The 14966-nt window shown below is 48.5% G+C and overlaps 1 protein-coding gene across 1 annotated transcript in view; it reads left to right on the top strand.

Moving 5' to 3' along the window:
* Window positions 1-8467: 8467 nt before the first annotated feature.
* Window positions 8468-14966, top strand: part of PRKCH (protein kinase C eta) — a 220856-nt gene continuing 214357 nt past the window's right edge. Inside the window, exon 1 of the mRNA XM_040975480.1 lies at window positions 8468-9393. Coding sequence (XP_040831414.1) covers window positions 9031-9393 — 363 coding nt within the window. The 5' untranslated portion in view covers window positions 8468-9030. The remainder of the gene's footprint in view (window positions 9394-14966) is intronic.

Raw genomic sequence — 14966 nt, 5'->3', positions numbered from 1 at the left:
TATTTGTGGTTAAAAAGGTGCTCCACTTCCTGTCCAGCTCCCTGCGAATGTACCTCGGGAGGAACTTAGGCCTCTGTCACCCACACAGGGCTCCTGACTTCAGCCCACACCAGTACCACCCAGAGGCTGATTGGCAAATAAGATCTCTCTCATCATCTCTCTGCCTCTTTTTTTGTAACTTTGCCTTTCAAATTTCAAATAAAAAATTTTTTAAAAATCAAAATATAGTTGTTTTTGTTTTTATCTTTGTCCCTCTCTCTCTCTGTTGCTCTGCCTTTCAAAGTCAATAAACGTATTCTAAAAAGTGTTAAATCCATGCTTTTTTTTTTTTCATTCTATTCATTTCCCAAGAACTTTTCCTTTTGAAGATATTTATTTCCTTAAAAGTCAGAACTGCAGAGAGGTTTTGTACCTGCTGGTTTATTCCCCCAGATGAACGCAGTGTCCAGATCTGGGCCTCTCTGTAGACCGGCACTCAGAGCCTCCACCTTTCACTGCCTTCCCATATAGCAAGGGGTCAGACAGAAAGTGGAGCAGCCAAAACCAGAACTGGCTCCCATAAGGGATGCTGGCACTATAGGCAGAGGTTTACCAGCTATGCCATAGCACTGGCCTCTCCCAGTAACTTTTTGAAGTTTCTTTGGTTTACTTGATTGATTGATTGATTGATTAGAAAAGCAGAGCTACCAAGAGAGAAGACTTTCATCTGCTGGTTTATTCCCAAAGTGACTGCAGTAGCCAAGATTGGTGCAAGTTGATGCTAGGATCCTAGCACTCTTTCTGGGTTTCTGTGTGAGTTCAGAGTCCCAAGCACTTGGTCATCTTTCACTTCTTTCCTAGATGCACTAGCAGGGAATCTGACTAGAAGCCAAGCAGCCTAGATTTGAACTGGTGCTCGGATGGGATGCTGATGGTACAGCGTGGCAGCTTAACCCACCATGCCATGATGCTGATCTCATTTGGTGAGGTGCTACTTTAAGTTGGCATTACAAAAGTAGGTGCAAAGAAAGGTTGGAGGTGACACGTTGAGATCATGTTGCTGAACTATTTAGTCGTTATTTTTAAATTGTGTGTGAAGTACGTATCTTTTTAACGCACAAACTGTCGTGAGACCTTAAGGAATCTGATTCTTCGGAGACACCGTAAGGCTTACCAGGGTTTCAAATTCCAACTGCAAAGACACTCGGGTAAGGCCACTGATTTCAAACGGCAGTATTCCAACACCAGTAAGTAGCCGCAACAGGTGAGTTACATCAATAAATGAATTAGGTATAGTCACATAAAATATTTAACCTCACTTGATTTTTCCTGTCGGAAAGCAGTGGCAGGGCCAATTTATGAAGCTCTCACCGCTGATCACCAGGCTGTGCCTGGGCCACGGTGAGTACACGGGGTCACCCCCTTGATGCTCTGTGGGAGCATTTGCTTTTACACCTGCTCCTCTATTCTGCTCTCAGCCCTTGGAATCTGTCTGGCTCCTCTGGAACTCAGTAATGATCGAAGGCCCTTCCCCTGAGGAAGCCTCAGGTGAGTGAGAGTCTGTGTCTGTTTGCTGCGTGCCCTGGCCCCTGTAGGTTTGCTCCCCGGAGACTTGCTTTCCCACAGTCTCTCTTGTGATGAGCCCCCTCTCCACTGCCACATGAATTGACTGGGGTACCAGGACCCTTGGCCTCCTAAAGTCCTTACTATTCTCAACTCTTTCCACTATCCTCACTTAGCCTCTGGCTCTTTCTGCTTAAGATCTTTTCTATCTACTGTGAAATTCACAAAGTGGGTATAACTAGTTGTGGGCCTTTTTCTAAATTTTTTTTTTCTGCCAATGCCAGCACTGTGGAATAGTAAGCTAAGCTTCCACCTGCAGTGCTGGCATCCCACATGGATGTCAGTTCAAGTCCCAGATGCTCCACTTCTGATTCCGCTCCCTGCTAATGACATGGGAAAACAAATGGCCCAAGACCTTGGGTCCCTGCACTCACATGGGCGAACCAGATGAAGCTGCTGGCTCCCAGCTTCAGACTGGTCTAATTCCAGCCATTGTGGCCATTTGGGGAGTGAACCAGCAGATCAAAAATCTCTCTCTTTTTCTCTCTCTGTAACTCTGCCTTTCAAGTAATAATAAAAAAAAAAAAAATCTTAAAAAAAAAAAAAGGATTCTTTTGCTTTGTGGAAAAAAAAATGCTTGTGGAAACTAATTTCTGAGTTTGTTTTGGTGCAAAACATTTTGAAATCCATGGATAGGGCCCAGCAGCGTGGCCTAGCGGCTAAAGTCCTCGCCTTGAATGTGCCAGGATCCCATATGGGTGCTGGTTCTAATCCCGGCAGCTCCACTTCCCATCCAGCTCCCTGCTTGTGGTCTGGGAAAGCAGTCAAGGACAGCCCAGAGCCTTGGGACTCTGCACCTGTGTGGGAGGCCTGGAAGAAGTTCCTGGCTCCTGGCTTCGGATCGGCATAGCATTTGCTGTTGCGCTCACTTGGGGAGTGAATCATCGGACGGAGGATCTTTCTCACTGTCTCTCCTCCTCTCTGTATGTCTGACTTTCCAATAAAAATAAATAAATCTTAAAAAAAAAAAAAGAAAGAAATCCATGGATACATACTGACAGTTCTTTAGAAAGTTCATGAGAAATACATATTATGAAAAACTGCACAAATTTTGAGTTTTTATTTGAAATAAACTTTTTAATTCAGTTTTCCTTTTTTGTTTTTATTTATTTATTTTTACGTTTAAAGATCTATTTTTTTTTCATTGGAAAGGCAGATAAACAGAGAGAAAGATTTTCCATCTACTGGTTCACTTCCTAAGTGGTCACAATGGCCAAAACTGAGCTAATCCAAAGTCAGGAGCCTGGAACTTCCTCTGGGTCTTCCATGTGGGTGCAGGATTCCCAGGTTTGGTCCATCTCCTACTGATTTCCCAGGCCACAAGCAGGGAGCTGGAAGGGGAGTGGAGCAGCTGGGACTTGAACTGGTGTTCATACAGGATCCTGCACATGCAAGGCAAGGATTTAGCCACTAAACTATTGTGCTAGCCCCCAGTTTTTCTTTTTTAAAAAATGTTTTATCCGTAAGCTAGAGTTGGCAGAGAGGGAGAAAGAATCAGAGGCTATCCATCTGCTGGTAAACTCCCTAACTGCCCGCACTGGCGCGAGACATAGGTCTGGGCTAGGCCAATGCCAGAAGCCTGGAAGTTCATCCAGGTCTCCCTTGCGGATGGCAGGGGCCCAAGTACTTGATCTGTTTTCTGTCACTTCCCAGGCACATTAGCAAGAAGCTGGAGCAAATGTTGAACATGCAAGAATTTGAACCAGAACTGATGTTGGCATTACAGATGATGGCTTAACTCATTGTACCACGATACTCCATAAGCATAGAAAAAAAAAAAAACAATAGCATTTACAGGCTAGAGTAAGAATCTAGGAGTTGTATACAGAGAAGTACAAAGTTGTAGTATGACTAAGAGAAGACAGAGAAATGGTAACAATAGAGAAAAAAGGGCCTTGCAATCTATGAAAGGGACTGTAATAGAGATTTTACAGTAGTGAATAGAGACAGATCTAGTGTATTGCAATGTTGTTACAGCAGCTGCCAGGGAGGGGCAGGGTGTGTAGACAGAGAGGACTTCTTGCTGCACTGCCTGTTTTATGAACCCAGGCAGCTCTGGATCAAAGTTGCTGCATCATGGGGTTTTTAGTGGTCACCAGTGCCTTCCAACAGGGACCTTGTACATGTGGTACATACTGCTAGCATCCCTCAGGAGCCACCTCCTAATGCATGACACAGGCTGGCACAAGCAGGATTTTCCTGATGTTTTGAATATGCCAGCAGAAAAAGTCGTTGCTCTGATGAGGCTAAGCAGGGAATGTTTTCAGTTCCTACAAGTGGCTCCCTCCATACTGCCAAGGGAGATGGTTGCCAGTGGTGCCAGCTTGCCACAACGAAGGGAGCAAAGCCAAAAGGTGATGCAGAGGCAAGAGGAGAGGGAAAAAAAACCCAGCTGAGCAAGAGAGTAGCTTGACCCACACCAGCCAGATACTCATACTTGGAGTCCATAGTTCACTCTGATGGTGTCATTCTTTTTTTCAAGAAATTTATTTGAAAGGGGAAGAGAGAAAGAGAAAGAGAGAAGAGACAGAGTGAGAGAATATTCCATCTGCAGGTTCTACCCCCGAAATGTCTGTAATAGACTATGCCAGGCTGAAGCCAGGAATTCACTCTAGGTTTCCACATGGGTAGCAAGTTCCTAAATACTCCTACACTGCTGCCTTCCAGGGTGTGCATGAGCAGGGAGCCAACATCAGAACTGAAGCTGACTCCCCATCCCTGGGTGCTGGGACGGTTGAGAGGTTGGGTGTGGCTTCTCCCTTGGTCTCCCCCTCAACCCAGGTACAGGATAAAGAAATGGAAAACTTGAAAAAAAATGAGCAGGCACACACAAGAATCAGGTCTGGGAACACCTCAGACGAAGTTTCTTTGAGTATTCCTCCAACTGAACTGCTGATCTCAGAACCCCAAACCATGGAGAGAAAGAAGTGCAGGTTCCATGGTCTGACCAAGGAGTGCAAGTGTCAAAGCTGAGCCTCCTCAGAGGCTCAGACGGAGCAGTGGACAGCATATCCTGGTGCACATGGAGGATATGGCAGACCATAGGAACCTGCAGAGGATACCTGGTACCACAACAGAGGACAGAGAACAGAATAAATTAATTAACTACCGCACCCACGTGTTGGCAGTGAAAATCTGGGTAAACGGAGACTCTAAAGTGGACTATGTCAGCCAGTGGATTCTGGAGAGATTTCATTGTAATTGGAATGGCAAGACTAGCAGCAATTCAGAACTGTTAAACAATCAAACCTCTTGAGCAGTGCCCTCGGAGCATGCCCCACGTCGGGGACCTGGGATGGGGTGGGAGGCTGGTTGGGGCTTCTCCCTTTATCTCCCACCTTATCCCAGATACAGTGAAAAAAAAAGAGAGAGAGAGAATGTGGAAACAGTGGTCTCACCCATTTTCCTGTAGCCCTTGACCCTTTGTGCCCTAATCAACTATGTAAAGATTATCAAGGGCCCGGCGCCATGGCGCAAGTGGTTAAAGGTCCTTGCCTTGCACGCCCGGGATCCCATATGGGCGCCGGTTCTAATCCCAGCAGCCCCGCTTCCCTTCCAGCTCCCTGCCTGTGGCCTGGGAAAGCAGTTGAGGACGGCCCAAAGCTTTGGGACCCTGCACCCGCGTGGGAGACCAGGAAGAGGCTCCTGGCTTCGGATCGGCATAGTATCGGCCCGTTGAGCTCACTTGGGGAGTGAATCATCGGACAGAAGATCTTCCTCTCTGTCTCTCCTCTCTGTATATCCGCCTTTCCAATGAAAAAATAATAAAAATAAATCTTTAAAAAAAAAGATGATCAAAATAAAATAATAAAAAAAGGAAAAAAATGATCACACCCACTTTCCCCTCACCCTCAGTCCTTCCCACCCTGATCAACTATGTAAGCATCATTTAAAATAAAAATTAGAAAAAAAATGAGTGAAAAAAAAAGAAAAAAAAGTGAAGCTGGCACACAGACTCAAGCACTCTGATGGCACACAGGTGTGCCAGGCTGTGTGGTAACCTCTGTGCCAAATGCCTGTCCCTAGACATGTGATTTCTGTCAGGCAATCTTGAACTGCAGGGGTGCAAAGTTGCAAACACAGGTGCCTTGTTTTTCAAATAAGGTCCCCCCCCCTTCTGTGCCTTGGGGGGCGTTCCCTCGGGCATTCTTAGAGTTGCACGCTTACTCTCCACACTAGCATTGCTTGTCCATTCTAAACCAGCCCTCCTCCTAGCAATTCCATCTTTCCCGTTACAGCCAAAGCTCCTGGGATGACGTCAACCCTGGCTCTCAATGCCAGGCTCTCATGTTCTCCCACAGGTTCTTTTCCTCCGTGGTTGCTTCTCCACTTATAAATGTTGGGGTTTCTGCAGGGCTGTGTCCTCTATCTCCTCTTCTTTTGCCAGCCTCTATGCCTCCCTTTTCCCAGAGAAGCATCTTTAGCCACTGTTCTGGCTTCCATTGCTGATACATCTTGATGGGTCCAAAATGGATGTCATCAACCCAGATGACTCCACTGAGTGTCACAACCGTACAGCCGATTGCACGCTTCAGAGTTCTACTTAAATATTTCAAACATACATCAAAACTGATGAGTGTCAAATTGAATTCTTCATCTACTCCCACAATTCTTCCTCCTTCAATGTTCTTAACTCCCTAATGACTCCCCATCCCACACATTTGCTCAAGCCACATTCTGCAAGTCATCCTTGCTATTTTGTTCTTCCTCCTTGCTCTATTTAGTCCATCACCATGAACCACCCAAGAGAGACAGACTGAAAGACACAGAGCTGCCTGCCACAGCTTGCTCCCTCTGCTACTTACCTGCCATGGTTGGGGCTGGACTGGGGGATCCAGCAGCCAAGAAGTCAACCCTGGGAGTGGCAGCAACCCAACTATTTGAAATTTTACTTTTGCTTTTATTGGAACATCAGATATACAGAGAGGAGGAGAAACACAGAGGAAGATCTTCCATCCGTTGATTTACTCCCCAAGTGGCTGCAACGGCTAGGCTACCATGCCAGGCTCAGGAACCAAGTATTTAAGCCATTATTGCTGCCCTCCTATGTCTGCATTAGCAGAAAGCTGGAGTCAGAAGCAAGAGCTATGCAATCAAACTCAGGCACTGTGGGACACAGGCATCCCAGCCACCTTCTTAACTACCAGGCCCAAACTCCTGCTCCAGTGACACTTCTTAAAACATTAATCTCGGGGCCCAGCACGGTAGCCTAGCGGCTAAAGATCTTGCCTTGCATGTGCCAGGATCCTATATAGGCGCCGGTTCTAATCCAGGTGGCCCTGCTTCCCATCCAGCTCCCTGCTTGTGGCCTGGGAAAGCAGTCGAGGATGGCCCAAGGCCTTGGGACCCTGCACCCGCGTGGGAGACCCAGAAGAAGCTGTGGGTTCCTGGTTTTGGATTGGCTCAGCTCCAGCCGCTGCGGTCACTTGAGGAGTAAATCGACGGATGGAAGATCTTCCTCTCTGTTTCTCCTCCTCTCTGAATATATGACTTTCCAGTGGAAAAAAAAATAAAAAGAATTATATTTAAAAAGGAACAACACAAATCTTACCCTGTCCTGGCTCAGTCTGCCAACCTCTGGACGCTTCTGCTTTGCCATAGATGAGGTCCACCAAGCACAGCCTAAATGTCCAGCACCTCCTGGTCTGGTCTGCATTTCCCCCTTGCTTTTCTTCGCGGTGCCAAACTCAACAGCAGCAAACATCAGCTCTTCTCACCAGAGGAGGAGCAGAGGGGACCCCCAAACTCCACGTAACCTCTTGGCCTGGAGGCCCAGGGAGGTTGGAAAGCATGCTTTTGCAAGCTCTGCCTGAGGCCATGTCCCGCACTCCTGGTCTGTTTGCTAAGGAAGCCCTTCCCCACTGTGCCCATTGTTCTGCTTTGTTTTTGTTTTATCCTGTGCAGTGATAACTGGTGGGACCTCCATTCACTGGTGGGAAAAGCTTGAGAACCTATCTAGGCGAGAGTTCTGAATGGGGAAGTGAGAGGAGAGGGCTACAAACTCTGTCTAACTCAACAGAATGGGATTAGGTGGGGCTCCTACGGAGACCTGCGGGGGGGGGGGGCTATTATTGAGACCAGCCGGCTGCACTGGCCTTGGCGTGCGGTTCAAGGGAGCAGAGATGCTCCCAGGAGACAAGGACTGAGAGCCACAGGGTGGGTTTCCCCGGGCCCACAGGCCTGTGTGTCAGTGAACATTTTCTGTCCGAGCGACCCCGGGGTTGTGTGGAACTGTGATCACTCTGCAGAGGAAGAGACTGATTAAGTGTTGGCCATATCTGTGTCTAGAAGAACCGATCTTTCCTGCTCTTTGTGCAACAAGACACACCTCTTGGAGGAAGGAGGAAGCCACGATTTCCATTACTACTGCCGTATAAGAAAAAAAAAATTACAACAACAACAGTGTAATTACCCTCTGCAGGAAAAGGCGCACAAACAGGATGGGGCCCCGAGCTGAACCCCGGGATGAGCCAGTGCTATAAAGATTAGAAGAAAGAACCTCCACGCCGCGCCAGCCCCTGGCCACGGCCTCTCCGGGGTGGCCAGACACGGTCACCCCGCGCACTGCGAGGGTTGCAGGGAGGGGTCCCCTGCTGTTGCTGTTGCCGCTCCTCCCAGTCCTTCCCGCCTCCCAGCCCCGCCCGGGCCTGGCAGCCAAGCCTCAGGTGTTTGCTTGACCACCAAGAAACCTGCTCCAGGAGTGGTCGCCGGCCCGCCCCGCGCTCAGCAAACACCCGCGCAGCCGGGAGCGCGCGCAGGGCGGCGCAGGCCCGCGGGAGGGGCGCGCGCAGGGCCGGGCCGCGAGCGCGCGCGCGCCACGCCCCCCCGGGGTCCGGAAGGCGCGGGAGCCGGACGCTGAGATGCCGTGAACTTGAGGCAAGGAGGCGCGAGGGTTCCCGCCGGGGATGCGGCGGCCGCGGTGGCAGCTGCTTCCTGGTTTGAAGCTCGCCGAGGGGGGGAGAGCGTGAGCCGGCTAGAGAGGCGGGGGCAGGAGGAGAGAAGCAGGAGGAGGAGGCGGGGAGGAGACGCTCGGGGCTGGAGCTCACCGGACGGGTCGCTCCAGCTCTCGGCGGAGAGGAGCTTCTCAGCCTTGGAGAAGGCGCGAGTGGCGCGCCAGCCACCAACCCCGGGACGCGCCGCGCGCCCCGGAGGGCTTCCCCACCCCAGGGCCTGCTGACTGCCGAGGGCTCGGTGACGGGCTCCCCTCCTTTCCATCTCGGGAGCCGGGGGAGTGAGGGAAGGAGGGGAGGGGAAGAGTGTCCCAGGGAGGCGACAGAATGGCCGGCCAAGGGGGGCTTGGGCACTGCTTTCTCCCGGAGCTGCCTCCACGCCTGAGGCTGCCGCGCGGGCTGGCCTGAGCCGGGGCTCCCCGCTCTCCCCGTGCGAGCCGGCGCGTTCCTCCCCGGGGCTGGGGCGTCGGCGTCGGCAATGTCGTCCGGCACCATGAAGTTCAATGGCTATTTGAGGGTCCGCATCGGCGAGGCGGTGGGGCTGCAGCCCACCCGCTGGTCCCTGCGCCACTCGCTCTTCAAGAAGGGCTATCAGCTGCTGGACCCCTACCTGACCGTGAGCGTGGACCAGGTGCGCGTGGGCCAGACCAGTACCAAGCAGAAGACCAACAAACCCACCTACAACGAGGAGTTCTGCGCCAACGTCACCGACGGCGGCCACCTGGAGCTGGCCGTTTTCCATGAGACGCCCCTGGGCTACGACCACTTCGTGGCCAACTGCACCTTGCAGTTTCAGGAACTGCTGCGCACGGCCGGCGCCTCGGACACCTTCGAGGGCTGGGTGAGTAGCCGCCATCCCCTTCCCTTTGTGTGCTTTCAGCGGGCCCCATTTTTCCGAAAACGCGTTTGCTCTAGCATTCCTGGCGCTCCAGCAGAGGGAATTCCCTACAGAAGTTGTTCCTCGCCCAGGTGGCCGCGGCCCTGGTGACGCGGCCGCGGTGGGTGTGTGCGGGCGCAGGTGTGTCTCTAGGAACCCGGCTTGGGCTCGGTCCTCGGTGTGGGGACGACGGCTGGGGCTTAGCCGGGGTCCATGTCGAGGGTGGCCAGGGCGGTTACCCATCTGTGAGCAGATTTCGGGGCGTGGGCACCCCCAGCTGTCTTAGGAAAGGCTGGTGTGAAAGTGCCACGCTTTGAGCAAGAGTGCTTCAAGCGCTTCTTAGGAGAAAGCCCTGCATTCTCGCGAGTATTATTCATAATGTTTATGGGTGCGTGTGGGTTCGGCGGCGCAGACGTGCGCACGTGTTTCGGCTTGTACATCCATTCCGCCGCAGCGCTGCAGGCCCCGGGTCTTGCACGCTGGCAGAGGCATCTGTGCTAGCAGTTTGCCCAGGATCTTAGATTTACCTGTGGGTGCTCCAGTGTGGATCTCCGCAGCCAGCAGCCTTGGTCAGAGACCGGTCCACTGGGCGGGGGACTCTGCCGGCGTTCCCCTGCTGTCCCTGCTGTCCCGTTGCTGGTCCCATCTTCTCACAGACTTCTCATGAGGCAAATTTATTGTTGTGAATACAATTTCCAGACACCCCGTGGCAATGCTAAAGGACTTTGGCGTATAGATTCCTTAATCGTGTGTTTCCCAGGCAGGTGTTAACTATCCCACTTTGAGCTGACTGGGTGGTTATTATAATAGAGTGATCTGCTTTGGCAAAATGGAGTGTGCAGTTATATTTGGAATGGTTTCATGATTTAAGGTTCTGCAGGGTGACAGTTCCCAACCCAGAATTGGTATTGAAAATGTGCTAATTGTAGTTGGTCTAAGTCAGCAGCTCTTGCTTAGAATTCACTTATGGATTTATTTTAAACCTAGAAGAATTGGCAGCTTCACCATCCATTGTCTAAAGTTAAAGAGATCTTGTGGAATTCTTTCTTTCTTTTAAATAGGAGTAAAGAAAATCCTGACTTCAGCCATCAAATTACACTAAGTCACCCTTCAGCCTACCTTTGAGGAATGGAAAGGTGGACTAGGAAGGGATGGATGGGAAACAGTGAGAGGCATACGTGATCTGCAGTGAGTTTCTAAAACGAGCCTAGGGGTGTAGCTTGCAGCACCGGCATCCCATCTAAGCTCTGATCTAAAACCCAGCTGCTCCGCTTCTGTTCCGGTGCCCTGCTGGTGCAACGGGGGAAGGCTGTGGAAGCTGACCCAAGTGCTTGGGCTCCTGCATCCACGTGGGAGACCCAGAGGAAGCTCCGGCCTCCTGTCTTCCCACTGCTGCAGTCATTCCGGGAGTGAACCAGTGCGGAGGAAGCGCTCTGCCTTTCTCTTTCAGTAACTCTGCTTTTCAAATCAGGAAAAAAAAGAAAAGGAAAAATGAAGTGAGAAATTCTAGTGAGATTATTGAGCTAGTGTCTGATCGGGAGTTCTGTTGGGGAAAGCTCTGGAAGGTTCTTGGGGTGCAGGTCGGCCGATAGGCTTGGGAGGCCTGCCCTCTGGGAGGAGCCCACATTGGGCCGTTTCATCCCTACCCTGTGTTTGAGTCACCTGCACAACCCTACCAACTCCCCATTTTTGCAAACTCTAGACAAGAAGCTCTGGTTGTGGGTTCCCCACGTAAGTGACCTGTGGCTCCCGAGTGATTTCAGGGCACAGTCCAGGCCGAGGATCTGTGGCCAAAATGAAGAGCAGGAGATGAGAGCTTGATGAAGCACAAACGGAGGAAGAGCCGCCTGATGGCTAAGAACTACTTACTGTACCACAGGATGGGTAGAGATTTAAGTATAAATGAAATTCTTATAGTTCTAATTATTCTTAATCCTTGCTATAACCCCATGCGGCGTTTCGGAAAATATGACTGGTAGGATAGGCTCAGCAATTTAAAACTATTTTTAATTTTAATTTCAGAGGCAGAGAGAGAAGAGAGAAAGAGGAGGGTGAACTCCTGTTTGCTGGTTCACATCCCAAATGCCTGCAGCAGCTGAGACTGGCCAAGCCAGAGCTGGGAACTGGGGACTCGGTTCTGGTGGCCACGACCCAGCTGCTTGAGCCATCAGCTGCTGCATCTCAGGGAGCGCTTTACGGGGAAGCTTGGAGTAGGATTGGAAGCTGGACTTGAGCTGAGATACTTTGATGTAAGATGGCTTACATCTTATGTAAGGTGTAAGGTGGCTTAGTGGAGTAAGCCGCCCAGAATGCCTGCATCCTATTTGAGCAGGGTTCCATTCCTGGCTGCTCCAGTTCTGTTCCAGCTACCTGCTCATGAGCCTAGGAGAGCAGGCAAAGATGGTCCGAGTGCCCAGGCTCCTAAACCCATGTGGATGACTAGGAAGAAGCTTCTGACCCCTGGCTTCAGCCTGACCCAGCCTTGGCCATTGTGACCATTTGGGGAGTGAATCAATGGATGGATCATCTCTCTTCCTCTCTGTGTCTCTCCATCTCTTTCTCTACGTAGCTCTGCCTTTCAAATACGTAAACATTTGTAAAAGAAAAACCTAAAAAAACAAAACTGAAGTATAGGGCATTCAGAATGGGTAGAGTGATGTTTCTTTTTATTAAGAATCTTAAGAAAATACTTGGGAGAATAGGTGGAATGTTATTTTCAATATTCTCCTTTATAGTAAGATGTGAAGGTGCTTTCGGAGTTCAAAACTGTAAAAATGCTATTTAGTCTTTCAGTGTATATATTGGAAAGTGTGTTTATTCTGACAGTTCCAAGCAAGGTAATTGAATTCCCTTACCTTGAATTCATATGCATTGTAAGAAGATAGCTAGCTTTTGGAAAACTTGGCAACTTAGTTTTTGCCAAGTCAAGAGAAGAGGATCTGGTGGGGATTGACCTCAAAAAAGTAGCTATTTTTTTTGTTAGAATCAAATTATGGTGATATTTCAAAAAATAAATGGAAAACGGAATAAAATGATAACTTTATTTTAGTGCAAAGTTATTTCAAATCCATACATAATTTTTTTTTTAAAAGTAAAATGTACTCAAAAAGCTTTTCAAAGACATGGTATGCTTTGGTTTAATGTACTTTCTAAGTATCAAGGAGTTGGTCATTAGTTTTGCTAATTTTTCCTGAGTTTGATGCAAGAAGGGGTCAGTATATATATATTTAAGGATTTGTTTATTTTTTGTTGGAAAGACTGATTTACAAAGAGAAGGAGAGACAGAAAGATCTTTCATCTGCTGTTTCATTCCCCAAATGACTACAGTGGCCAGAGCTGAGCTGTTCTGAAGCCAGGAGCCACGAGCACGCTATGCTATCCTCGACTGCTTTCCTCGACTGCTTTCCCAGGCCACAAGCAGGGAGCTGGATGGGAAGTAGGGTAGCTGGGACATCAACTGGTGCCCATATGGGATATCAACATTTGCAAGCAGAGGATTAGCCAGTTGAGCTTTGTGCTGGCCTCAGGGGATCTGCTGTATTTTAGGCAACGTAGTCCTAGTACCAAACCCAGTTCCTGACAAACAGCAGACAAATATCTGTTCACTGGCTGTATATTATTCAGTCTATGCTAAATTCAGGGAGGTGATGGCTGCAGCTAGAGTAGTTCTCACATGGAAATTCATAGCATTATACTCTTAAATTGTCAAGGAAAATCTCTAGACAGAGACCTAAGATTTTCTGTTAATTGAAAGGGAAGAGAAAAATTGAACCTAAGGTAAGCAAAGGAAATTAAAACAAACAAACAACAACAAAAAAAAGTCAGTGAAGTAGAAAACAGAATAAGAGAAACATCAGTGAGACAAAAAGATGGCTTAAAAAAAACCCCCACAATAAAGTTGAAAATCTCAAGACAGAATATGAGAGTGAGAGTGAAAGACAGATTGTCAGCCCTAGGAATAATGAAGGGGCTGGGGGCAGACATCACTACAGATCCTACAGACAGTAAAGGATATCAGAAGAATTTTATGGGCGACTTTTAGGCCAGTGAATTCCACAATTTAGATGAAATGAGCAATTCCTTCGAAGATTGGAAGATTCACAAATGGGAAGATTTAATACTGTTAGAACCTTGGTTCTTCTCGAAGTATTAGTAAATTTAATGCAATCCCAATAAAAATCTCAAGCTTTGGGCCTGGCGCAGTGGCCTAGTGGCTAAAGTCCTAGACTTGAATGGACTGGGATCCCGTATGGGTGCCAGTTCTAATCTCAGTGGCCCCACATCCCATCCAGCTCCCTGCTTGTGGCCTGGGAAAGCAGTTAAGGACGGCCCAAAGTCTTGGGACCCTGCACCCCCGTGGGAGACCTGGAGGAAGTTCCTGGCTTCTTGCTCCGGATCAGCGCAGCACCAGCTATTGCGCTCACTTGGAGTGAATCATCGGACAGAAGCTCTTTCTCTCTGTCTCTCCTCCTATCTGTATATCTGATTTTGTAATAAAAATAAAATAATTCTTAAAAAAATAAAAAGAAAATCTCAAGCTTTGCTTTAGAAATGGACCAAACTAGAAATGGATTCCAGTTAGGAAAGAAAACAAAAATCAAGCCCCCAAAGAAGCAAGAAATGGATTGTAAAATTGATATGGAAATGTGAAGGATTTAGATTGGCTTACAAACAGTCTTGGAAAAAGGCCAACTGGGGGAACTTACGCTGTGCCACTTCAGAGTTCACTGTAGAACTACAATAGTCGGGTCCCATAGAAGAGGCTCCTGTCTCCTGGCTTCAGATCAGCTCAGCACCGGCCGTTGTGGTCACTTGGGGAGTACATCATCAGACGGAAGATTTTCTTCTCTGTCTTTCCTCCTCTCTGTGTATCTGACTTTCCAATTAAAAAAAAGAACTGCAATAATGAAGATAATGAAGAGGGTCTGGAAATAGAGCTACACGCATTGATTTTTGATTGAGATACCAAGAAGGCAGCTTAGTAGTGGAATGTTGGTCCTTTCAACAAGAAGGACTTGAAGAACTGGATAGCCAATGCAGCAGTATAAAATAAACATTAATTCATGGTAGATTCTAGACCTGAATGTAAAAGCTTGACAGGAAGATCTTAGTGACTATGGTGTTGGCAAAGTGCATTGTAGTTAGAACACAAAAAGCCCTGAGTATTAAGCAAGATCCATACGTTGGACTGTATCAGGATTAAAAGCTATTGCTTCTCTTTGGATGCTCAATAAAAGCAAAGGCCATAGACGGGGAAAAAAATACCTGCAACCTATGAATCAGAAGATTTGTTTTTGTTTTATTTTTTAAAAGTTTTATTTATTTCTGTTTGAAAGGCAGATTTACAGAGAGAAGGTGTGCAGATAGAAAGTTCTTCCATGCTCAAGTTCATTCCCCAAAAGGTTGCAATGACTGTAGCTGAGCTGATAGAAGCCAGGAACTTCTTTCCAGGTCTCCCACGTAGGTGCAGGGTCCCAAAGTTTTGGGCCGTCCTCGACTGCTTTCCCAGGCCATAAACAGGGAGCTGGATGGGAAGT

Source organism: Ochotona curzoniae, unplaced genomic scaffold (assembly GCF_017591425.1).
Source record: "Ochotona curzoniae isolate NIBS_2020 unplaced genomic scaffold, NIBS_Ocur_1.0 contig_2688, whole genome shotgun sequence".
Lineage (NCBI taxonomy): Eukaryota > Metazoa > Chordata > Mammalia > Lagomorpha > Ochotonidae > Ochotona > Ochotona curzoniae.
The sequence above is the reverse complement of the archived record's forward strand: the minus strand, read 5'-3'. Positions and strand labels throughout refer to the sequence as shown.